The 26,808-nt window shown below is 39.7% G+C and overlaps 1 protein-coding gene across 8 annotated transcripts in view; it reads left to right on the top strand.

Annotated features, from left to right (window-relative positions):
• Positions 1 to 26,808, top strand: part of MAPK11 (mitogen-activated protein kinase 11) — a 50,229-nt gene that overhangs the window by 9,406 nt on the left and 14,015 nt on the right. For 5 of the 8 annotated variants that reach the window (XR_004645413.1, XM_034767734.1, XM_034767720.1 and 2 more), the window contains 9 exons: positions 9,593 to 9,722; positions 10,804 to 10,862; positions 12,436 to 12,547; positions 13,953 to 13,982; positions 14,113 to 14,160; positions 17,358 to 17,472; positions 17,595 to 17,666; positions 19,804 to 19,883; positions 25,243 to 25,321. Coding sequence is in view for 7 of the 8 variants with exons in the window: in XM_034767734.1 (XP_034623625.1) it covers positions 9,593 to 9,722; positions 10,804 to 10,862; positions 12,436 to 12,547; positions 13,953 to 13,982; positions 14,113 to 14,160; positions 17,358 to 17,472; positions 17,595 to 17,666; positions 19,804 to 19,883; positions 25,243 to 25,321 (725 nt within the window). In the remaining variant the exon portion in view is untranslated. Of the gene's footprint in view, positions 1 to 387; positions 406 to 9,592; positions 9,723 to 10,803; positions 10,863 to 12,435; positions 12,548 to 13,952; positions 13,983 to 14,112; positions 14,161 to 17,357; positions 17,473 to 17,594; positions 17,667 to 19,803; positions 19,884 to 25,242; positions 25,322 to 26,808 lie in introns of those variants that run through there. The other 3 variants (XM_034767769.1, XM_034767743.1, XM_034767779.1) reach the window with 3 other exon arrangements.

Genomic DNA, 26,808 nt, shown 5'->3' with positions numbered 1-26,808 from the left:
AGAAGATGCTCAGGTTATGGACCTGAGTGACTGGCAGGATGGTGGTGGTGTCCACAGTGATCAAGAAAGGAGGTGGCATGGAGGGCTGAAGTGGACAGGAAGAGATTAAAAGCTCTGTTTTTGCCTCATTGAGCTTGAACTGATGGTTAGACAGCCACAAGGAGAGGTCAGAGAGAGAGGCTGAGATTTTAGTTTGGACAGAAGGAGACAGGTCTGGAGTAAAGAGGTAAAAGGATGGAGTCCTTTGGATCCCCAACAGAAAGTTGGAAAGGGGATGAGAAGGATCCTCTGAAGGACATGCTGGAATGATTAAAGAAGTAAGAGGTGAACCCGGAGAGGTCCAAAAAACAGAAGCCAAGGGAGGACAAGATTTCAAAAAGAAGAGTATGATCAACTGTTGCAAAGGTAGCTGACAGGATGAGGATGGTGTTCTGGCATTGAGCTTAGACTAGGAAGAAGTCAGTGGTGGCTGGTGAGAGTAGTTTCAGTGGAAAGGAAGGGTTTGGAAGTCGGATTGGAGGCTGTCTAGGATGGAATTCAAGGAGAGGAACTCCAGACAGTGACTGCAAACAGCATATTTAAAGAGCTTAGAAATTAAAGGGAGAAGGGACGTGGGGTGGTAGTTGGAGAGGCAAGTGGGTCAAGAGTAGGTTTGTTGGTGTGGTTTTTTTTTTTGTTTTTTTTTTATGGGAGAGACTAAGACAACTTTTAAGATGAGAGAGGCTTGTATGTGAGGGGAAAGAGTCAGGGGAGAATGAGTGGTGAAGGAGAAGAATAAGGAAGAGGATGAGAGTGGGTGCAAGGGAGATCAGGAAATTGGGTGGGATCTCTGGGGCAAGTGGAGCGGTCAGAAAAGGATGGCAGGTGAGAACTTCCGCATCTGCTCCATAGAAAAAGAGCAATTTGTAGTGGGGGGAAAGGAAGGCAAGGTGTGTTGAGAGAAAGTCATATTGTATTTGTCAGTTTTCTCTTGGAAGAAATTGGTAAGACCCTGTGCAGAGAGAAAAGTGGAGGCGCATGAGAGATGGTTTGAGGACCCAGTCAAAGGTGGCAATTATGGTGGCTGGGATTGTGACTATCGGATTCAATTAAGCAGCTAGGAATATGGTAGAACAGAAAGAGGTGAGAACAAATTCATAGTGGAGGAAGTCAGCCTGCATGTAGCATTTCCACCAGAGATGCCCTGCAGCACAAGAGCTGAAACATAGGAAGCAGATGTTGGGGGCAAGCCAGGGCTATGGGTTGGTAGGGCAAAGCTTGTGATGGGAAAGAAAAGCAAAAGAGTCAAAGATGGAGTGAAGAATTGAGAGAATCAACAACCATATCAATGGAAGAAAGGGAAAGAGAGGGCAGGCAAGAGAGAACAGATGAGAAGTCATCAATGCAGATGAATTGGAAGTCATGGAATGGTCAAGTGACAGTGTTGGGGGAGGGAAGGGGCACTGATGGGTGATGCTGAAAGAGACCAGGTGATGGCTGGAGAGGGGGAAAGATCAGAGAGAGAGCAGTGCTTGGTGAAGACCAAGTCCAGTGAATGCCCTTTTGGTGAGTGGCAACAGACTGAGTTCAACAGGGGCTGCAGGTCAAATGAAGAGGTGAGGGCAAGGAAACATGCAGCTAAGGGGTCGCATGGGTCATCTGCATGAAACTTCAAGTCACAAGGGATGAGTATAGAATCATAGAAGATTAGGTTTGGAAGAGACCTCAGGAGGTCATCTAGTCCAACCCCCTGCTCAAAACAGGACCAACCCCAACTAAATCATCACAGGCAGGGCTTTGTCAAGCCGGGCCTTAAAAACCTCCAAGGAAGGAGATTCCACCACCTCCCTAGGTAACCCATTCCAGTGCTTCACCACCCTCCTAGTGAAATAGTTTTTCCTAATATCCAACCTAGATCTCCCCCCCTGCTACTTGAGGCAATTGCTCCTTGTTCTGTCATCTGCCACCACTGAGAGCAGCCTAACTCATCCCCCTTCAGGTAGTTGATGGCCACTATCACATCCCCCCTCACTCTTTGCTCTTCTGCAGACTAAATAAGACCAGTTCCCTGAGCCTCTCCTCATAAGTTATGTGCCCCAGCCCCCTAATCATTTTCGTTGTCCTCCACTAGACTCTCTCCAATTTGTCCACATCCTTTCTGTAGTGGGGGCACAAAATTGGACACAATACTCCAGATGTGGCCTCATCAGTGCCAAATAGAGGGGAATAATCACTTCCCTCGATCTGCTGGCAATGCTCCTACTAATGCAGCCCAATATGCTGTTAGCCGTCTTGGCAACAAGGGCACTGCTGACTCATATCCAGCTTCTCATCCACTGTAATCCCCAGGTCCTTTTCTGCAGAACTGCTGCTTAGCCAGTCGGTCCCCAGCCTGTAGCGGTGCATGGGATTCTTCCTTCCTAAGTTGTCTTTGTTGAACCTCATCAGATTTCTTTTGGCCCAATCCTCCAATTTGTCTAGGTCACTCTGGACCCTATCTCTACCTCCAGCATATCTACCTCTCCCCCTAGTTTAGTGTCATCTGCAAACTTGGTGAGGGTGCAATCCATCCCATCATCCAGATCATTAATGAAGATGTTGAACAAAAGACGACTGAGTGGTGGAAGACAGAGAAAGCCAAGAGTCAAAGAGAGGAAGGCTGATGGGGAGGAGTTGGTGGGCAGCAGGTGACAGCAACATTGAGAGGCAGAGAAGAGTTGGATGCAGTGCTGGAAAGAGGAGAAAGGATGGGACAGGGGAGAAGGGAGAGGTGGGAAGCAGCAGGAGAGGCAGAGGAGAAGTCCAACACCCCCAACTTGGGCTGATTCAGGGTGGGGAGTGGGAGAAGAAGAGGCCTCTATAAGATGAAGGACTCCAAGTCTCTGTGAGAGCCAGGAGCTGGAGGGAGCAAGATATGAAGAGGTTGGAGATGGCTGGGAATTTTTTTAGAGATGGAGTGCGTGTTCCAGAGAAGGGCAGAGGAGAAGGAGGAGGATGGGCGTGAGGTTACAAATGGGGACACGAGAAGGGTGGCAGTGGTGGCAGAGATGAGCGTAGGAGGTAAAGAGGGAGGGCCAGGGCTGGGGCAAATGTCACCAGAGGTAAGGAGGAGAAGGCAGAGGAGGGTGTGGATTTGGGATCTGGATTTGTGCTGGTAGGAAGAGTGGGGAGATTGGGATGAAGAGGAGCATGTAGAGGGGGAGAGTAACAATGATGTGGAAATGGAGCCAGTGAGGGGAAGGAAGAGGGAGGAGGAGAAGGAGATGGATGGATGATATAATGTGCCAGGGGTGTGATGAGAGCCATGGGTGAGCAGCAGATGGACTATGATTACAAAGAGAAAAAAAGGAGAGTTTGAAAAATGCTGTGCGGGTACTTGGGGTGAGGGATTGGGACAGAATTGGTTCCCTGCTGCTGATACTAGACAGCCTGAGTGCTTTTCCCAGGGATGGGAAGGAGACAACCACGTTGCACTGCTGCAAGGATCTGGGTGAGAGGGGAGGATCACTGAAACAGGGGTGGCTCCGTAGTGGTTGTAGCCATAGGGCAGGGGAGTGGCCTCATGGAAAGGGTGGAATGGGGGCAGGGCCAGGGGTGGGGGTCGAGCACCCATGGGAAAGAGGGGAAGTCGGTGCCTATGCTTCTAGCAGGACCCTCTGGAGGTCTGGTGAAAAAAGTAACTATAGAAATGTTGCTCTGAAGAACTACAGCTTTCAGCAAAGAGAAATACCAAAAATGAGCACATTTTTCTGCAGAGTACAATTAATTCAGCCTGCTATTTGGAAATTGAGCAGCTTCCTTTGTGTTTCCAGCATTGTAACTATTAATAAAGTCATTAGTTGTTTATCCAGTGCCAAAACGAGCATGGCAATTTACAAATAGAGTAAAACAGGGTCCCTTGTCCCAAAGACCTTTAAGATCTAACGCCTGACTGCATGTAGCTCTTTGCAAGATCAGGGGCTAAATTTAGGCACGATGACCAACATTTTCTAGACTCCTAAGTCTATATTTATGGCCTAAGTGTGGGATTTTCAAAAGTGACTTAGGAGCCCAAGTCCTGCCTCTGAAAATGTTGACCATTATGGAGAAAGCGAACAAGATATGGGAGGACTTAGGGAAAAGGAGGACGTTTGTAATGTAAATGAGATTGTTTGCTTGGGTTTATGCATGCATCTTGATGGCACTTTTTATTTTTAAATAGTAAATTTTATGTGCAGCTTAGAAGTTGACAGTTTTAATTATAGTTTTTGTATTCCATATTCTATAGCTACCTGACAGTTTTCTTTTTTGATGAAAGGTGGAATAAAATGCAGCTTGATCTTCAATAGTATATTAGCTTTGCAACAGTGACAGATCTTTATTATTTAAGCACTGGCAGTCTACTCAAAAGCTGTATAAGAGACAGATACCACATGGTCCCTGCACTAAGAGAGCTAATCATTCCAAGGCTCTAACCCTGCATACATTTACACACATGAGTAACTTTACATGTGTGATTAGTCCCAATGACTTCAGTCATAATGTCTATAACCGTTCCCGCAAAAAAGTCTTTAGTGTGTAAAGTTACTCATATGCACAAGTATTTGCAGGATGGAGGTCTGAAAGACAAAGATTAAACTAAATCTCCCCGGTAGCCCAATGATTGAGTATAGTTAGTATACTGATTATTTTTATTTTATAAATTGTGTTGGTAATAGATTTATATTGACATTGATTAATGTTTTTAGTTAAGACCTAGGTTTCTTTGCTAGTAAACTAAGGTGACATGACTAAATAGAAAAATCATAGGAAGCAGATCTGTGCAATTTTAGTATCTGTTTAATACAGTATATGCAATGTAAGTTAATATAATAGCTGTTTGCTGCTTTGGCATTCATATGCTAGCTGTAAATTCATCTTCAATAATTGACACTGGTTGTGCTGGAGTTAAAGCAAAGCACAAGTTCTTACATACCTTATGTAATGCTCACAAGGTATGTAGGAACAATATCCACGTGATACTGCATTGCAAAACCATAATATATCGCATCACCATTTGTAGGGTGAAGTAAGTGTTGTTTCCTGTAGCAATGAGATTAGTATGTTGTTTTGCTGAAGACCATTACTCATCCTCTCTCCTTTTGTCTCACTACCTTTCATATTTTTTATAGATTTATTCTTACGCATGTACCTGTACAGAATTGTGTGTTTCCTAGTAGACAAAGAAGCACTCTGTGCTTTATAGGGTAAATGTGGCTCTCTGAAAGTTGCATTCACTAACTTCCTTGAACTGCCATAAAATAATAAAGCATTTGTTTGGGGGGTGAGATGAAGGGAATATTTCAGTTCCCTGTGTTAGTTTATTTTGTTTGTTGGCACTACTTATCCAAAGCTGACAATGGGAAATGCTCGCTTCTTCACATTGGGACTGCAACATAGCTTCCTCCTGATTCTGCCATGCTGCCAATTGCTCTTATGGCACATTTCCTTGTGGTTGGATTGATGGCGTATGTGCTCTTTCCCAAGACTACATTCCAGAATTCAGTAAACAGTGGCTGTTTTAAGAGCAGTCTCTTCTGGGTCCTTTCCAAGACATTGATGTTTGTAAACTTTGTGATATCTTCTCTATTTAGCAGTTTTGTTTTTATAAAAAATAAACAAATTGTCATTATCACTCACCTTTATGGCATAACATGAATTAAATAATCAACAGTCATCACAACTGTACAAAAACCAAATTTCATGATTGGGAATGGTAAATATATATAAGTAAATGATATAAAATAAAATCATTAGTTTCTTTTGAACTGATTCAGAAGCACACTGAAAGAAACCAAAAATTCAAAATGATCATGTAATTACACCTCTACCCCGATATAACGCAGTCCCCGGGAGCCAAAATAGCTTACCGTGTTATAGGTGAAACTGCATTATATCAAACTTGCTTTGATCCACTGGAGTGTGCAGCCTCGCCCCTCCGGAGCACTGCTTTACCGCGTTGTATTCGAATTCATGTTATATCAGGTCGCGTTATATCGGGGTAGAGGTGTATTTTTTACTATGTCATGCAATTCATAAGCATAAACCACATAAACCATACTTTTTATTTATAAACAGCTGTATTGCCAATCCCAAGTATTCCAAAATCATGAGTCAGGATTACAAAATCATGAAATTGGTTTGAAAACCATGAGATTGTTTTAAAATACTATATTTTGACTTCTGGTTTCTGAGCATTCAGCTACTCTTGCTTCATGTGCTCTTGCTTTTCTCTACAACCATAAAGTCTGGAAAGTTACTTCTTTTAGGAAATAAAAGGTCAGATTATCAAATGATCTCATGATTTAAGCAGCTGGGGCTTTCAGAAAAGCACTAAATATCAGGAGAGTAAGCAACACTGAAACAGTTTCTCTAAATTAACCAGTGATTTAAAATTACACTGAGCAGAAGGTTTTGAACAGTGCCAAAACAACACTATTGCTCAAGCTTGATATCTCTTGACCACTTCCAGGTAGCAAATAAATGCTTATAAACACTGAGAGTTCTGGGTTGAATGAGATCACATCTGAAAGGGACACTGCTAAGAGAGGTCCCAGAGTTAGCTTTTATAAAAATAACATCAATAACAATGTTTTCAATAAATTAATGCTTTTGAATTTTTCTGGGAAAAAGCCCATTTAAAGAAATATTTCCCAGCAGTGTTTGCAGCCTGAACACCATGGAATACTGCTAACATTTGAGAACCAGAAAGTGAAACTAAAAATATGCAGTAACAAAATTGAATAGTTTATTTTTATTGTCCAAGGTGAATTAAATTCAAACAGTGAAGAGCATAAATGGTGGAAAGGAAACTAGATTTCACAAATTTCAGTTTTAATATCCAACATGGATGATGGGGCTGGTGAGACAAAGTGAGAAAAACACTTCAAAAATATAATGGGCCAGGTCATCACTACAGTCCACTGGCTGTAATGGAGCTGTGCCAATTTAAACCAGCTGAGTATCATGGGCATTCATTTTATATGCACAGTTTCACTTTAAAAGTCACACAACTCCGGTTGCTACTTGCTTTTTCTCCCTCATTCTGTTCCAAACTGGTCTAAGCCCTGCTGTTTTAAGAACTGCTAAGGCTAAAAAGCAATGCTTTATACCATCTGAAAGCTCCGACTCATTCAAATGGTAGAAAGCAATCCATCTAAGTTGAGCGTTTATCAAGCTACTGAATCCCACAATTGAACTGAAGTGGGGGAGAAGATGTTTATCAGAATGATGGGTCTTCCTAAGTCCTTCTACAGAGCGCCCAGGTTCTGCAAGGCTTTCATGTGCCAGTGAAAGTATGAGTGGAGGTTTATGCATTGGTACAAATAAGGTTAGCTACTTGCTAGGCAGTGGTCTGCAGTAGACGGTACTAAGCGTTAAGCCATCTGTGTATCCATTTCCTTCCTCACAAATGTGCCAAGTTTAAAAGACTAGAATGTAAGTGAAGAATAGGTATTCCTGAGGAGACATGGGGTGAAATATTGGCCCCATTGAAATCAATATATTTCATTCATTGACTTCAGTGGGGTCAGGATTTCACCCTAGGATTTAGGTCTAGTCCTCATCATGCTAATGAGGCATTTGGCTACATATTTCTCTTACGACTTACTCCTATCCACATCGTCCCCTTTTCCAGTCATGAAAAACATAGCCACTAAAATCACTTTCCTTGCCTGTACTTCTGATCACACCAGCCCATGTCTGAACCCCTCTGCTTGCTCAAGCAACACATCAGATTGTCTCCTTATCACCATCATGTCTTGTATAAATCTGCTTCCTCCCTACTTGTCAGGCCAAGTCTCTTATATCACTCTGCCTGCTCCTCCTCACTGGAGATGCCAGCCTTTTCCTGCAACTGCCTGTGCTTTCTTCCCTTTACTCATGGAGTCTCTTTTCTGGAGTGATCTACAGAGCTACTACCCTCTCCAACTTTAAATCCCTTTTTAAGATCCAGTTCTGTGATGCTTACAAACTATCTGACTAAATAATCACTTATCTGTTTCATTCATCTCATGATTGACTCACTTCTTCGCTGATCCCTACAAAAAACTTGCTGATTAAGTCTACTTCCTCTTTCAATGTAACTATAATTAAAAACAAATTCATTGCTCCATCCTGCTTTGCATTGGCCTTTGCTGAGTTTCTATGTAATCTAAGATAACCAGTTGTATAATCTTACTGATGTTGCCCTGGTTCTTCTCCTCTACTTTTCCCCATTGTCTTGTTTGCCCCCTTTTTTGCGTCTAGTCAGAAAAGAGATCCTGATCCTGCAATGGGCTTCAGATGAGTAGACCTCTGCCCTCATGAAGCTCCATTCAGTTCAGTGAGGTGCCATGCAAATGTGGAGCTCCATCCACATGGAGTACAGGAACAGAGCATTAGTTTGTGAACTACTTATGGCAAAACTTATGTCTTTATGCAGGAGCTCTTAGCACAATTTTGGGAGCCATTAAAATATATAGTATTACTACTAACCATTGACATCTCACTCTTACACATACGATTGTTGTTGAATTTTCAACTAGATTTGTTACTCAGTAAAAGGCTTCCTGTAAGTTAATGTGTTAAAGATTATCTCTTTATGCTCATGCTGTCTCTAGCAACTGCAGATTGTGTTCTCAACACTTTCAGTAGGCAACTTCAGTTTTCTTAGCTGAACTGAATTTATTTTAATGGGAAAGTAAAAATGCAGGGATGGTATTAAATAGGGGAAGTAGAGTTTGATTATTGATTAGCCGAACAAATAGTTTTCAAATGTCCTATGAATTGTCAGAAGATAAAGTGTAAATAAACCAATTTTTCCCTCATTCGCAACATAATGAGCAGTATTTGTTTGGGGCTTGCTATATGTTATATAGACTACTGTATTGAAAATTAAGTCCCTATTCCTTCAAATGGTTACATACATGCTTAACTCTATGTATCTGAGTACTCCCACTGAAGACTGTGGGTTGCTCAAATGTGTAAAATTGAGTGCACGCTTAAATGTTTGTAGGATTGGAGCCTTAATTGCATATATGTTCATTTATACTGGTGATTTGTTTGTTAGTAATGGTTCCTGAGGCAACTTTTATAGCCTGACAGTGGCTATTTCGAAATTTTAATCTGGTGTCAGTAGATTTATGAAGACGTCATATACCATGCAAATGCTCACTAGGCATAATTAATATTTGCTAGACAGTGTGGCATCATCCTATAATTACTAAAGGCTCCAGTCTGTTCACTAAGGGCTAGAGTTCAAATCCTTATATTCCCTAAGAGCGCCTTGAGTTTGGGCAGGAGTTGGAAAGCAAAATTAATGAAGCTAATTCTCTGGTTATTTTCCATGCCAGATGGGGACAGGGTAGTACCTAGGGATGAAAAATATCATTAGGAGTTGGTAATTGTCAGGAAGATTGCAAGAGAGCTATCTTTGAATATTGGAGGTTGTCTCCAAATAGCTCTCCCAGAGATCACTTTCAGGTGATACAGCAGGTGGAAATAGAATCATAAACTCAAACTTTCTCATGTTGACTTTGGACTGTTACATCATGAGGCCTTGCCTAGCAATGCCAGGGTAGATCATGTTTTTTAATTTTTTTTAATTTTCTCTTAGTTCAACTTATGATACCAAAACAAGACAGAAGGTGGCAGTAAAAAAGCTTTCAAGACCTTTTCAGTCACTTATTCATGCAAGAAGAACCTATCGAGAGCTTAGGTTGCTTAAGCACATGAAACATGAAAATGTAAGTGAAAAGTTTGTACTTTGCATTCTGTTTCTATAAGTGAAAGTTTATAAACCGAAGTTTAATTTACTTTACCTACACTTATTATTGGAAAAGTATATGTGATCCCTGTCTTTCCAAGAAACGGTTGCTGGTTCAGGGATTGATCCTAAATCCATTGACGCCAATGGGAAGACTTCCATTGACATGAATGGGTATTAATAGACACTAACGAGGTGTCTTTTGTTGAAAATGTGTTGTTACCCTAGTAGAGAAGGGCAGAGTAAAGCATCAAACCCAAATAAAACTCAAATCTGCATGTGTCAGTTTGGGATTCTACTGAGAAATTAAGGCCAGATTCTGTTCTCATATACGCTCATAGAGCTCTCACTGAAGTTAATGGGAATATAACGTACTTATCTGAAGACTGAGTTTAGTCTTTGACCTGGGTGCAAGCTGCTAGGATTTATGGCTCCGATTCAGCAAAGTACTTAGCATGTGCCTAACTTTAAACCCAGTCACATCAGTTTCAATGGGATTACCAATTTACTTAAAGTTAGGCAGACGCTTAAGTACCTTGCTGAATTGGGGAATTCCTGTTAATTTCCCAGACTTAAACTAAAATGAAAATGAATCCAGTCTCTGACAGGAAATTACTCAATACTCATAGTTGAGAAGTGGTGATACAGTAGATTGAAAAGTATGCTGGAGGGAGGTTACAATTATTTCAGTAAGTATGTTACAAGAAAACATCTAAAGCATTACTTAGCTTTAAGTACAATAGAAGCAAATCGAAATCATACACTACTTGTTCTATAATGGGAGATTAGGTCTTCTCCTTCTTGACTTTAGATTATCTGAAGTCTTGTTCTATTTTTTCATAAAATAATGTAATTTTGGTTTGCCCTGAGAGATAAGTGGCAAAAACAAAACAAAAAAACCAGTCCTCTTCATTCAGTACTATGCTGGTTTTGTTAAATATTGAGGGTGAAATCATGTTGTTCATATACATAGTTCCAGGGATTCTGAGGACAGCTAGCATAAATGATGTGTTATGTCATGAATTTCTGAAATAAAAAGGAGATCACCTTTTCTGTTTCAGGTTATAGGATTACTAGATGTTTTTACACCAGCAACTTCAATAGAAAATTTTAATGAAGTGTAAGTAAAATTTAATATCAGTGTGACTAATTGGTAAGCTATGAAGATAGATGCTTCAATGTTGCTGGAAAACAGATACACAGTTTTCTAGTCTAGCTACAGCCAAAATGAGCTTTGAGAGACTAATGTGCCTTTGGTCCCCTTTTCAAAAAAAAAGGGGAAGGGGATTCTGCCCGAAGGCCTTTGGGCATGGTACTTAATAGATTGCAGGGACTCTATTACTGTACCTGGCACGTGATTTGATCTTCTGTATGTCTCACTAAATTTGTGGTCTGATCACCTTAACCTTGTTTTGGATGTGGAGTGTTTATTCTAGCCAGCATGAGTGACGTCAGCCATGTAAGGAATGCAGGAAAATATTCTGCAGTGGGTGATGACATCTCTGGGCCTGATTCTCCTCTCATCTAGTATTAGTTTTACACTGGTGTAGCTTCATTAACTTTAGTGGAGTTACTACTCCAGTGTAAGTCAGGAGCAGGTGAGAGAACAATTAGGCCCTCAGTCTTTTAGGAGAAACACTGGGTGAAATTCTGACTTTATTGAAGTCAGTGGCAAAACTCCCATTAATGTCAACAGGGCCAGGATTACACTCTCAGAATCTAGAATCTACGGCATAGCCAGTAAATGAATTGGTTAAAGTTGATAGAATGCTTTGAACACTTGAAGTGCCAATAAATAAAAAACTTGATTTTCAAATATTTGTTTTCAAAATGTAGTTGGTTATAGGTATTAGCCTGGGTGTTTGGGGTCTGATCACATAACCCTTGCTCGCTCCATTCATGGGATTACTCATGTGAATAAGGGTATGAGGTACCTGAGCTACATAGTTATTCAAGTGGACACATTTCAATGTTGAACAGAGTCAAAACAAAACAATTCGATCTTGGTTGACAAACCAAATTAAACGTTTGATTCAGGAATGTCAATGTTTTTGTTTCAGTCAAAAAAACGGAACCAAACATTCTGATATTTCCAAATGGAAATTTTTCAGAATTTTCTATTCTGTGAATTTTGACTTTTTATTCCAATTTAGAATGAAAACTAATTTCAAAATATCAGAATTTCCCAAGGGACTCAAATTTTGTCCATCTCTACTCATTGAACGGAATCTGTGTTGTAGCAGGAGCCTTACAAGCAAAACCAGGCCTGATTTTTTTATGGGAGATTTGCCTTTGACTTCAGTGGGAACAAATGGGAACCCAGATAGATTCAGTGTGGTCTTTCCTGGCCAACAGTTCTCTTGTTCTATGATCATGGTTTGTCTTGCTACAGTTGCAGTGAGAATACACTGACCACATACCTATGGCTATGAACTGCTATTGTTATATGATATTTTTTTTCTTAAATTTCCCAACTTACTGATTTTGTACAAACTTGTCTGGCAAAAAGACATTAAATGTCTTATGGACTGTAAGGCAAATGATTAAACTCCTAATTTGGGGGAAGGAGGTGATTTTTATCTCCCTATTGATGGATGGAGAAGGAATATACACGGGAGTGAGTAATTAATATTAAATTAAACAAATTAGATTTACCTGCTGCTTGTCAGAAATAAGTTGTTTTATTTTTACAGGTATCTTGTGACAAATTTAATGGGTGCTGACTTGAATAATATTGTAAAGTGCCAGAAGCTAACAGATGACCATATACAGTTTCTCATCTACCAGTTACTTAGAGGTCTTAAGGTACATGCTGCATGATGGCATTTATTTTATACCGAGCAACCAAAATGTTGTAATAATGAATATTTCATTGGAAAGGCAATATTTGAATTCATTTTCAGAGCTGAATAGACTTACAAATACTCATGACGTCTCTGGTGATTTCTTTTTATAAACCATAGTAAATTTACAACTCCCCAGATTCCTTTCAGAACTAAAGACAAGACCCCAATCCTTCAAATACTTACACACAAGTTAGACTTCACACACGTGAGTAGCCCCATTCATTTCAGTGGGACTACTTGTGTGTAAAGTTAAGCACCTCTGTAAGCATTTGCAGGATTGGGGCCTATGACTCGTGAAATGCTATAGTGGGATTACAAGATTATAGACTCGCAATAATTTCATATCTAATCAGCTCAATTTGTACATAAAATATATGTCTATTTTTGTAATTGTCAGTGCTGTAAACTCACCCTTGGATAAGAAAGGCACATCAGGCTATTTCTTTCTTGGATATTGGCCTCAGTAATAAAGATCCTGCAGGCCTAATTATGCCCTCTTATTGATATGCCAAGAAGGAAAAAAACCATCTTGACTTTCACATCCCAAGGCAAGTTCACAGGGCTGAAAATTATAAGAAACAAATGCATCTTTTTACTTGTAAACTGATCAAAGTTTGATAAGGAGACACTGAGAGACAATAAACATGAAACCCCAAGGTGCCGTTTATACAGTCATTTTTCAAAGTACAGTTGCTCTTCAAACGTTAGGTAAATTGTACCTGAAATATGGAACTGTTCTTTTTTTAAAAGTCCTTGCTCGGATTTCACCTTATCTTATCAGCATCCTAAGAGTGTTTTCCTCTTGTTTGTTGTGAAAAGCAAGGACTCCCATTAAAATGAGCACATGAATATCTGCTTGTAGCGAACCCACCATCCCTCTTCAATATAAATGCAGTTACACATCTGTGTATTTTGTGTGTGAAGAGTCTAGCTTGTAGCTAAGGTATGCATCTATTGACTTGCTTAGGAAGGCAGTATGTGGATGCAGATGATCAAAATGGAGGTCCGAAATGAAATGAATGTCTTTTTATCAAATACTATATAGTCAATCATCTTTTGATAGAAGGGTGTGTATTACAGCTCTAAGGATATCAGTATAGTTTTCATGGTTAGTTTTCTTGAAGTGTTCATATTTGAAAGAGAGAGAGGACACTTATATCTAGGAGCAAATCAGTGACACTTGTGCTACCTGCCTGATAGTATTTGTGATTGCTGCTCAGATAAGATTTAGATCAGAAAACATTCCTAACTCTTTATAAAACCACCAAACATAGGGGACAAAAAATATGAATAGAACAAGTGACTGTTACCTTTTTTCCACTAATCTTGCTTTCTTATCTTCTTTTCTTTTCTTTATTCCACAGTATATTCACTCAGCTGGAATCATCCACCGGGTGAGTTCAGTTAGCTAGAGAATACGAATCAATGCAGTGTGCACTGCCCAATGTCAGGCTTGATATTGTTACAATACTAATTTAACCTTATTAGGTATGCATGACTAACGCTGTGTTTGTTCTGATACAGGACTTGAAACCCAGTAACCTAGCTGTAAATGAAGACTGTGAATTAAGGGTAGGATTCATGCTATTGTGATGAAGGTTCTTGTAATATCTCTGGAACTAGAACTTTAACTGCCATTTTTATGTTAGTACACATTCATGCATTTAGTTACTGTTGCCATACTGGCAGAGGAAAAAATAAATTGCATTAACAATATTTGTGAGGATACAGATATTAACTACTATTTCAGGTACTGTGTGCAAATTGTTTACAGTGAATAAAAATCCTCTTAACATTTAAAAACTGAGAATAGGAAGCACTTAGGTTAAAAAATGGGCTTATGGGCCCAAAATTTTAGCTGATACTCCAAGTGACAAGACTCCAGGATCTGGCCCCACATGTTGAGGTGAAGCACTACATACAGCAACTACCCTACATGTACAGGACATACACTTATAGGAAGTTAACAATGATTAAACTGGCTGAAATATATAAAAGGGTACTTTGGTAAAGCAAACACCAGTATTACCAACCCCAGGTGTTCAAAAATCATGAGTCAGGCCCCAAAAATCATTTGATTTTTTTTTTTTTTTAAATAAATTGTGGATCGTTTTTTGTTGGGTTTTCTTGGCCTTCTGGATTATCATTGTTCGTGTTGGTTGTTTATAATTTGTATCATCGTAGCACCTAGAAGCCCTAATGGTGGACCAGGACCCCATTGTGCTAAGTGCTGTATAAACACAGAACAGGAAGACAGCCACAACCCCAAAAAGCTTAGAGTTTTCTGAGCCTTTAGGGTATACCCCCTTCCCATTTTCAAGCCTTTCTCCATAGTCATCAGAGTCAGAACAAACTTTTTTTTTTTTTTTTAATGAAAGCAGAGATATGATGATGGCTTTACTCTGACATTTTAAAGAAAACACCAAATTCCATGAGACCTGCAACAAAATCACAGTAGTTGACAACACACCCAGTACAGTGCAGTTGACCTGAGGACTAACGCCCCTATTCACCTCAGTGGCAGTTGAGGAAGCTCAGCAAATATCATGACTGGCCTTTAATATTTTCATACCTGTATGTGGAGTCTCATTTTTGAGGGATTATAGGAAGTCTTTGCCTGATCATTCTCTTTATAAAAGTCCATGTTACTCTTTATACTCTAGGGTGATAAAGGAGACTTCAGATCTTCTTTTCTAAAATTTACACACCACCCAACCTCCTCTCTCCTCACCTACTCTTTGGCTGGGTTACATTCCGTTTTTCATTATTTTCATTACTTATTCGCTTGTATGAGGCCAAACTGTTATGGAAAAATCTAAATTGGTGGTGCTTTAAAGAGTAGCCAGAAAGGAAATAAAAAGTATATCAACGTATTTGAGCAAGAAATGATCAATAATGAAAAATCTAAAAATACATTGTTGCAAAATGCCCTTTCCTTGTCCTAGGCAGATGAAATTCAATGTTGATAAATGCAAAGTAATGCACATTGGAAAGCATAATCCCAACTATACATATAAAATGATGGGGTCTAAATTAGCTGTTACCACTCAAGAAAGAGATCTTGGAGTCATTGTGGATAGTTCTCTGAAAACATCCACTCAATGTGCAGTGGCAGTCAAAAAAGTGAACAGAATGCTGGGAATAATTTAAGAAAGGGATAGATAATAGGATAGAAAATATCATTTTGCCTCTATATAAATCCATGGCCCACATCTTGAATACTGTGTGCAGATGTGGTCGCCCCATCTCAAAAAAGTTATATTAGAATTGGAAAGGGTTCAGAAAACGGCAACAAAAATTATGGAACGGCTTCTGTATGAGGAGAGATTAATAAGACTGGGACTTTTCAGCTTGGAAAAGAGATGGCTAAGGGGAGATATGATTGAGGTCTCTAAAATTGTGACTGGTGTAGAGAAAGTAGATAAGGAAGTGTTGTTTACTACTTCTCAAAACACAAGAACTAGGGGTCACCCAGTGAAATTAATAGGCAGCAGGTTTAAAATAAACAAAAGAAAGTATATCTTCACACAACGCACAGTCAACCTATGGAACTCCTTGCCAGAGGATGTTGTGAAGGCCAAGACCATAACAGGGTTCAAAAAAGAACTAGATAAATTCATGGAGGATACGTCCATCAGTGGCTAATAGCCAGGATGGGCAGGAATGATGTCCCTAGCCTCTGTTTGCCAGAAGCTAGGAATGAGTGACAGGGGATGGATCACTTGATGATTACCTGTTCTGTTCTGTTCCCTGTGGGACACCTGGCACTGGCCACTGTCGGAAGACAGGATACTGGGCTAGATGGACCTTTGGTCTGACCCTGTAGGGCCATTGTTATGTTCTTAGTGTTGCAGATTCTAGTCATTATTCATATGGCTCTTGCTTCGGATGTTGTATTTCATTATTTGCCTATTTAGAGAAAACTAATACATAGAAGTAGATACCAGAAAGCAAAGAAATAAACTGAAACATAATGCTTTCTCTTGGACATAAGCTTTCCAAAAGGAGGGCATTCAGTGGGCGCTATTGTGCCATCAAATGTGTGTGTGGTATTTTTAAGAAAAACTCACTTTTCATTTCAATGGGGTGTTAGATGGTACTCTGTGAGCTTTTCCTTATGCAGCTTACATATGCCTCTCTTAGTGGCATCAAAATGTGTGTGATTGAATAATTGCTATATGTGTTACAAGGCCTAAACACAAATAGCTGAGCTAAGGAAACATTGGAGCATTTGTGAGTAATACAGTGGTGCTTTTAATATATCATGATCTGATGTTTTTGGGTGTTGGCATTTTATACCTATACAATTCAGGCTTAATTTTCTTTGTTGATATTCTTCAGCTCTGTGATATTCTTCATAGCAGTGATTATGGCTATCAATGTAATGTTATAGGAAAATAAATTGAAGGTCAAATTCAGAGTTTGTGTAAAAGGGTCCAATTCCATTTAAGCTCCAACTTTGCCATCATATTACCATGGAGAGACCCTGGCACCAGCACATAGCCCCGATTACTTTAATAGGGCACTGCATAAGTCGGTCCACTTACATCAAGGTCAGATTCTTAGTCATTAAAGGACTCCATCTTTCTTAGTATTACCAGAAAGCATGAGATGGGGAGCAAACTTGGCTGGGTATGAAATGTTGAGGGTCGAATTCATTGCAAGCTGAGGTGTTTTGATGGCTGAAGTAAGCCAGAAATAAAGAACAGGGAACAAATCAACTCCTATAATAAAAATAATGAGAAATCTTGATTTTTTTTCTTCTGTAGATTTTAGACTTCGGTTTAGCCCGACAAACTGATGATGAAATGACTGGATATGTAGCAACAAGATGGTACAGAGCCCCAGAAATTATGTTAAACTGGATGCACTATAATCAAACAGGTAAAGTAAGATACTTATTTTTAAACTACAAACAATATAGTCACAACAGGAAAAAGCAACTGCATTTAATTATTTTTATTATGTTTATCATGCATCTCTCTCTTTCTCCTTATTTTTGGCAGTTGACATTTGGTCAGTGGGATGCATCATGGCAGAGCTATTGAAAGGCAAGGCTCTTTTTCCAGGAAATGACTGTATCCTTAACATAAAATGCAGTTACATGAAGTGCAAATGCACCACAGTTCTTCATGTTCTCTAATCACCAAAATGTTCTTAAGGCTATATTTGCCAGGTAACAAGCCTTTGATACAGCAAACTGAGCTTTGCTAATTGTTCAATTTACTATATATGACTGCTGAACATAACAACCATCAGAAGAAAAAGCAATAACAGATGTTCTTAAACCACAAGAAGCTACATGCAATCTTTATTTTATGCCTGATATTTAAATAATGACCTAGTTGCAGAAGGATTGATTTCTTTCATTTGTGCAGCTTCTCAAAAACAACATACATTTATTAAAATTGAATTAATATGCATGTCACTTACTGTTGTAGAACTGCTGTTTTTATTTGTATGTAGGCAAGAGAGGCAACATAAAAATCCCTCATTCCAACATAAAGTAGTGGAACTATTATGGTTCATGGTGCAATATTGATGGGCTCTATTGCAGTCTATGTTGTTTCTCTGACTGATAGGAGGGCAGAAAAGGCAGTTGCTGAGTAGGGTAGAATAATAGTAAAAGGAAATGCAGAGGAAGTAAAAATGGAGACTGAAGAGACTGGATGATAAAGAAATGATTGCTAGATCACATCAGAAAACCTCTCTGCATTCAAAACAGAGGCACAGTGTACATCAGATTCTGTTGTGTTCCACACTAAGGGCATGCCTACATTACTGTCCTAACTTGACCTATGTTAGGTGAACTTACAGCCACCACAGTAATTATTGCAGTGGCTGAGCTAACCTCCTTCTCTTGGTGGTGCGCATCCTCACCAGGAACGCTTCCACTGACCTGAAGAGGGACAGTTTGGGGGACTGAGAGCCAGGGCTCTCAGCTCCACGCAGCTCCCTGCTGGAGCCACCTGGGCTTCTTGCCTCCCTGAGTGGGAAGTAGGGAGCCTCTGGGCAGCAGCCCTTCTGGGAGCATGGTGCCGGGGGGAGCTGGGCTCTAGTTGTCCAGCTTTCTTGTCAGTTTCTGGAGCTGTGAAATTGACAAGACAGCCAACAGCCCATGTAAGTGATGCATCTACAGAGACACTGCATCACCCTAACTTCACTGACATAAGCCCTGCACCTCTTGTGGAGGTGGCATTATTATGTTGGTGTAGTAGGGCACTTACATAGTAGCTGCCTTACGTTGACCTAACTGTGTAGTGTAGGCCAGGCCTGACTGTTCTCGCTACTCTGAAAAGCGAAAAAATCCTAACATTGCAGCTAAAGCTAGAATATGGCCAGATGTGGAAAAGGCATGATGATATTATAGATCTCTGAAAAACAACTAAGACGTGGTAGCATCTTGCCATTGAGCTTTCTGTAGGTTTAAATCGGTCAGACTGTATTGTCAACAATGGGGCCAGAGCATCACTCAGATGTTCTTAATACCTGTTGCTTCACATCTCTTGACTAAGGTGGTGTTTCTGACTATTTTTGGTAAGCTGGTATGTATTGTTTCCAAAAATAGGATTTTTACATAATATAGACTTACCAGGGTTGTTGTTTCTTTTTTCTTGTAAAATACAATCTAGGGTTATAGTTTCATCAACTTCACTGAGACTTTAAATTAATCTTGAATCACTAGAGGAAATGTTAATGTGGTTCACTTTTCAGATCATATACTAACTCAGGAAATGTACATTTTAAAGATTATGGGCCTGGTTCTACACTCCTTTGTCCCAGTGCAAAGTGGGTGTAATATGCTACCCAGTCAGAATTCTCCACTCAGCCCCCGAGTCAGCAGTCAGCCCTGTTCAGCAAAGTACTTGAGCATAGGCTGAAATTGTTAAGCACATGCTTTAACCCCATTCATCTCAAAGTTAGGCATATGACTGTGTTGAACTGGGACCTTACACTGGTGGTAGCATTTTACACTCTCATTCCACAAGTGTAAATGAATACACGATGTTCTGGGCAGTGGACAATAAGACACTCTGGACCTAATCTTCAGTTGGTATAAATTGGCTAACTCCATTGCAGTCAATAGAACTGTGTCCCTTCCTCCACCTGAGGATCTGATCATCTGTGCAGGAGTTCGGGGTTTATTTAAATACACAAGGCTTGTCTGTTGATTACTTTTACTATCTTTCCTGGAGTTTTCTTGAATACTTGCAGATATTGACCAACTAAAGAGAATAATGGAAGTTGTGGGAACACCCAGTTCTGAACTTCTCAAGAAAATATCATCGGAACATGTGAGTTCACCGTTAATAATTTACTTTTTCATAATAATTGGTGTGGTATGCCATTGGTTGTGTTAGATAGTGTGCTGCTCAATTCCAAATACAAAAAGCTGTTTAAAATCATTGCTTTTTTGCTGCTAGTGGCAACATTCAGCAAGTGGGGTAAAAATTTTCAAAAGTAACTTTGAAGATGTCATCTTTCAATGAGACTTATCTCCTAAGTTGCTTAGGTGCTCTTAAAAATGTTAGAGATTAGTTTTAGTACTTGGAAAAACAATCACTGAATATGTGATGCTGACTACTTATATGGGATCCACTTTCATTATGCAACACCAAAGGCATAATTTTATAATTAAAACTCTACACATAAGATGCATGAATGGGATAACCCATTAAAACAAATGTTTTCTAGCCAAACTACTGTTTCTCTTTGTGTGAGTTTCCCTATTCAATCTATAATAATTTTTATTTTTTTTTAAATCAAGAATCTAGATTTTTAAGCAGTAACAATAGAGACCCCAGGGGAGTCCTTAGGAGTGTTAATTAGCTGAGAGTTGTGACCTGGGTTGGGCTGTCAAGGCACTGAAATGCTATGGTGATGGGCACAATATAATAAACATTTGGTGAGATAAACCACAGCACATTTATACTTTCTCAGCAATAACAATTTTGGTTCAGCTTATTTAGTTACATATTTTATATATAGAGCTCAATCCTTTACATGGCTAAATCCTTTACGTGGCTCCCGGAGTTGTCCCTGGAGAAAGTGAGAGCAACCACCCTTGCTTGCTTATATTGTCTAGAACATCAGAGGACAGACCTCAAGGAGAAAGAACACATTTTTGGTGGAGAAATCTGTGTGGTCACAAGACTGCTTTCTGAGGCGCTCAGTGGCATAGGAGCATGATGGACTGTCACACACTGGTTACACAGGCAGTCAATATTTTTCCTCTGTGTTCAATGTGCTACTCCAACACTTAATGAAGAATATAAGAGCTATGTAGGTGACAAGTAAATAAAGCTGGTTTAACACCTTTTTGCTAATTTGCTGGATTTCTAACAGTGCTTTATTTCTCATTCTGTAAAGCCTTTTTTTTTTTATTTATTTTTTTGTTTGTTTTTGGTTTTTTGCCTTTGTGTGTTTTAATGTTTTTCTTACCGGTATATTCATATCTGTTGAACAATTGAGGAAACTAACATGGCTAGGCTAACACTCTGTTTTCTTGCAACTTCCAGCTTTTTATTTTTTTTAAATGTAGCCATTATGGGCTTGGGGCAGCCCCACAGTTTGTGAGCATTCAGGCTCCTGGGAAGAGTTGAGGCAGGAATTAGGTGATTAGTTGGCTCTCCCTCCATACCCTGTGCTGAGAGACTGGGCCAGCCAAGAAATGTAGGGAGGGCTCTCCAGTGCATGGTCACTTGGTTGTTCTTGAGGCCAATATAGTACAAACCTCTGTGCTTTGAACCTATCTTAGGTTCAGAGGTGTATCATATGTAACTCATTAATGCTTAGAGTAATTTTGTGGGCTCACTGATAGGGAGAGTAGACTTATTATGGTGGCTTTTATCTTTTCATAGTTCATTTCTTTTGTTTCAGAGCCACTTTAATGAGTCAGATTGCGTGTGTATGTGCCCGAAAGGGTGGGTTTATTTCTGGTAGTAATATTTCCTTACAGGTTAAATTCCTAGGACTATGCCTTATCTGGAAGGCAAGTCTGTTTAGTTTTGTCCCAGTTGGGCACTAATTTGCCTGTACAAATGTCATCTGTTTGCTATTCCTGTACAGAGCTTTACATAAATATTTTACTATCTTATCTGCAAATATGAAACTCGCTTAATAACAAATGATTGCATGCTCTTAGATGTTCACTGACTAAAGCCCAGTAAGTCTAATTAATGGATGCCAGGAATCTTTTTTTTTTTAATCATGTTTTTTTTTTTTTTTTTGCAAAGGTGTCTTTTGTGATTTCTTGGAAGTTCATGTAATGGGAAATGAGGTTTAAGAAGCTTTAAAAATTTGTATTTTGGTGTATTTGTAGATCTAAAACTTGATTATTAAAATTCTGATTTTTCTAAAGCAATTGGGAATTTGGGGGAGGAATTCACCCCTTGCATTATATCCTAGCTGATCCAAAGTAGTGACAAAGGGTCTATACAGACCCTGCCTCCTTTGGTGTATTCCCCCCCCACTGCAGAACACATACCTCTATCCAGGGCAGAGCCATCTCTATATCACCTCCAAAGAAGCCCTGGGACAGGGGGAATTCTGGAGCAGGGTGATGGGGCATATTGGGGACCAGGAAAGGGATGAGATGAATGGAAGTGTGACCCAGGGGAGACCTGCACTTGGTGATTCCTCACTGCTTCAAGCCCTATAGGGGAAATGGCACCAGGAGGCACAAATTAGATCAGCCTCAGGATTTGCCCTATATTGCAACTTGGGCACCACCAGCAGCAATAGTATAAGGGCCTTCGTTGGCCCTAACGTTACCACAGAGATCTGGCCTGTCCTTGAGTTTTTTGGCCTGATGGGTCAGACAAAACAATGGAGCAATCTGGCATAGTCAATGAGGCCTTCGGGTGTTCACCAGTTTCTCAGAATATTTGGCTCTTGGTTAAAATCCCTCTTTCTCACTCTAAATTTAAAATGAAAGCCCATCCTCTTCTCTCGTACACTGAAAAAAACTGTTGTCAGTTTCTTAATCTAGGTAAAGTAGAAGGCTTTATTTTGCTTCCTTATAGCTTCATCCTGCACATCGCAGGTTAAAAATGTTGTGTGTACAAGTGAAGAAGTGCTGTGCAGCATAGAGAGTACAGGAGAAGCAAGAGCAGCAGACTCCAGTTAATGAGTCCTGCGATACGACCTCCAAGTTACTGGAGTAATGCCAGGGAAGCTGGGCCATAACTGTATACCTTGTTTTCAGGCTGAGGATAGCACTTACCTCCCCATCTCCTCAAGTAAGCCCATTCTCTACCTGCATCCTGTTCCTTTTACTTTTCAACTTCTGCTCAGAGGACTATGTCTACTTTTTAATGTTGCTTGTGGCCTCCATTTGTATTTGTCCTGAAGAGCAACAGTTGTGCATTCCCAGCTACACTCCACTCAAAGCAGGTTCAAGACTTAAATGGAGATTCCAAACTTATTTTCAGTGATAAACAGAGGATTAAAAAAACTGGAAAAATACAGGGAATCTTTATATAAACGTCACCAGATGTTTCTGAACAAGTCTCTGAGTTAGTTTGAAGATCTGATGTCTTAATTTGGGATTAGCCCATAATCCCACTTTCAGTATTTCCAGATTCTGAATTATTTAAATACTCTGAGCTCCAATGGGTGGATTTCTGTGGAAATGACAAGGACATGGAGGAAAGGCTGGTGATATTGGTCTCAGTTGGAGGTAGCCAGAAGACAAAACAAGCCTGGTCCCCTACAATCACTGATGGGTTCTTTAAATGAGGAATTGGGATGTTAATAAATCAGCACAGATTCAACACAAATATATTCAAATGCACAAATGTCTGATGATTTCTGTTGAGTAATGGTTGATTTCCATTTTAGCCCATAGTTTCCATGCGAGAAAGTGTAGCTGCTATATATCTAAAAACTGCACAGCAAGTTATATCAACATATGTCCCTAAAGGTCTGATTCTCTGAGGCGCTGAGCTCTCTCACCAACTATGGGAGGAGAACATGCTCAGCATCATCTCCCAGGAGTGCACAACACCTTTCAGGGATGCATTCTCATGGGAGGGGAAATTAATCCTGTTCTCTGTCCTTTAAACCTGTACTCTCTGTAGATGACTGGCTGCCACTGGTAACAGCAATCACACTTTTAGAAAGCTGAGTTGCCAACCTCCATAATAAAAAGAGGAAAATATTTTGAAATATGTTGGTAATGGCAGCCATATTGGTCCAACTCCTCTTGACAACTTCCAGTAAAATAGAAAGTAAAAAGAAATATATTTCTACTTCTGGTTTCACAAGTTTGTTGTAAATTAAAGATTAACCCTGTACTAGGATACATTTTGAATGAGACTGTAGCTTGGAATAACCGCTCAAAATACTTTAAAGTATCTTTTGTTTTAGTGCATAATTGAAAAGCTTAAAAAGATTGCAGGGAAATTAGAGAAATATCAGTGATGTGTTGTCACGCAGAGAGAACGGAGTTCGGAGCAGGATTCCATCTCTCCAGTGGCTGCATCCTGACCCAGAGTACATACCAGGAAGGCTCACAGTAACCTCTTATTAGTGTGTAACCAGGATATGCAGGGCCAATTGATCCTGAAGATCATCAGATCCAGAGGAGAAGGGAAACACAAGTCTCAGGGCCTGCTCTCTGACCAGGAGCCAGGGAGTTGGTCGACATGAGCTCAACACCAGTTTGAGCAGCTCTTTGCATATTCTGTCCCTCTTGCTGTCTTCTGTGGGACCCTGGAGAGTTTCTCAGTTTCCTGCAGTAACGTGTGAAGAGGGGAAATAATCCGTGTATAGGGAAGAGAGATGTCAGGGATGAAATCCCTGTATTATTAACAACCTTTCTAAAAGGTTGAAAAAGAAACTACAGTTTTCTCAGAGACTCTTTTTCATGCATACAGGTTTGCTCTGTTCTCTCTCCTTTGACAATTCCATTTTCAGAGCTGTCATCTGCGAGGGTCTGTCTGTCTACCATCAGGACCCCATTTAGTCTCTTCTGACCCAATAACAGTAGGTCACCTGCTCATCAGCTTAGACATCAAGAAAGCGATGTCTTCAATGATGTCAAATCCCAGCACCTTGCCTGCAATATGTGGGTTAGGTAGCTGAGTATGTGCTCTGTGGCTGTCTCTAGTGTGAGGGGCCTGAGGATTCCAGTTCAGCCCCACAGCCATGGAGCCAAGGCAAGCTACAAAGGTCCTGAGGCTCTGCACCTTGGAGGCATCTTAGGTCAGGATTTGATCCTTAGTTGATTAAACATTAGTATTTGACAATGGTGAGCTGTATGGGAAGGGTAGAATAGTACCTGTTTGCCAGTGGTAACTGAAAGGAGATATAGGCTGACTTCCTGCTTGAAAGACGTGGCAGATATGATGGTTATTTTAGGATCTATGGTGATAAACCAGTTTTGCAGGTAGATGAAAACATAAGTGTTTCCATGTGAAATAACTTTAACTTCAAGGGGAAAATTCCACCTTTTAAAACCCTCTTGTGGGTTTTATAATTATAAGACATTTAAAGATGATTGACTGTATCTAGACACACACACAATGAGTTTGTATAGACAATGTCTTCCATGAATAGGAAACGTAGCAATTAGAGATTTTTATTTTCCAGAATTGCCATGCTTACTATTGAGAAAATGTAATCTGCATGTATGCCTTGATCTATTCCCAGGCTAGAAAATACATTGAATCTCTACCACATATGCCTCAACAGGATTTGAAAGCAGTATTTCGTGGTGCCAACCCTTTAGGTAAGAATTTGTTAGGGTTTTCAGACTGATGTAATTTGGTTCCTTCACCAGCATCTGAGCTCAAGTTTTACACTTGCTATATTAAACCCAGCCGAATGACAATGGTGCACAATGTCATAAGCATTACCAAACCTCTTGATTCTGAGACCACCATCTTACTCTAATTAAGCCCATTGAGACCCTTTTTTGAGTAGGAAGAAAAGGCAGGCAGCTCCCAGTGAACAGCAACCCATGGATTAGAGGGCAAATGGCTGCTTTCAAAAAGTAAAAGCCCGTCAAATATTGCATAGCTACAGAGTTAGAACAAAGAAATTTGGAACTGCCTAACAGAAGAATGATCAAAAATGTTTTATTTGAAATGAATACCCATCATCTTTTTGCTCCAGAATGGTTCAAACCAAAGATCCTAGAATGTAATGACTCTCCTGGGACATATTAGGCCATCAATATTTTATATAAATGGGGTTCCTCTTAAATATGACCCACTGTTAGAAAAAAATACATAAATACTGAGAATTAATGAGGCAACATTCTCAATACTCAAATTAAAATGTAGCTAAATCTGTAGAAAAATATGGGGTTTAATCCTACTCTGCACAAACTCACAATAAAACATTAAAGTTACAATTTGTCAGTTTTTCTCATCCCATGCAAAGGTAAAGCAGAAATGTTTTTAGTAATTAGTATTTTTGTCTGATAGTGAAAATGTACTTAAGCAACATTTTTATTGATAAGGTGTTGATTTGAGCTCTCTCAATTTAATTCGGAAATGGAGTGCCGTTCTCTGATACAAATGAATTAAAAGATAAATTGTCTGAATCAACAGTTTGCCACTTGCTCTGGGCCACTAGAACAAATTTAAGCAGCAGATAGTATGATTTGAGAAAGATGCTAGTAAGAAATGTAATACATTAAAGAGGAAAAATCAAACAAAAAATCTAATGATTGTTTATATATTAAAGCAATAAAACTGCTTAAATTTTCATATATAAATTATAATATTTGTATATTAAAAACATGACATATAAACCACTTCCAGTCCTCCAGAGATATCTCATGTATAATATTGTATAGTTTTATGCAAACTTAAAATGAATACGTTTTGTATGTATTCTGTGACTGTCCCCTTTAAGGCTATTTTACAATCATCATATGAACATTTTTTATGGGTACAAATAATTGCAAGTGTAATCTTGCAGGTCTCTTAGGCCCTGATACTGAAGACACATATGCATATGCTTAATTTAAGCATGTGCGCTCATCATATGTCTACTGATGTGCTTAACATTAAGCATGTGCTTAAGTGTTTGCAGGGTCAGGGCCTTAGAAGGAAGTCTAAATCAGGATTCAGATGTCTAACATGACTAGGGTTACCATACTTAACAAATAAAAAAAGAGGACCCTCCACAGGGTCCTGGCCCCGCCCATTTCCCGCCCCAGCCCCGCCCCAACCCCGCCCCCTCCTCCCTCCCACTCCCAGCCACGCG

This window comes from Trachemys scripta, chromosome 1, assembly GCF_013100865.1.
Source record: "Trachemys scripta elegans isolate TJP31775 chromosome 1, CAS_Tse_1.0, whole genome shotgun sequence".
NCBI lineage: Eukaryota > Metazoa > Chordata > Testudines > Emydidae > Trachemys > Trachemys scripta.
This window is presented reverse-complemented; position numbering and strand designations above follow the sequence as displayed.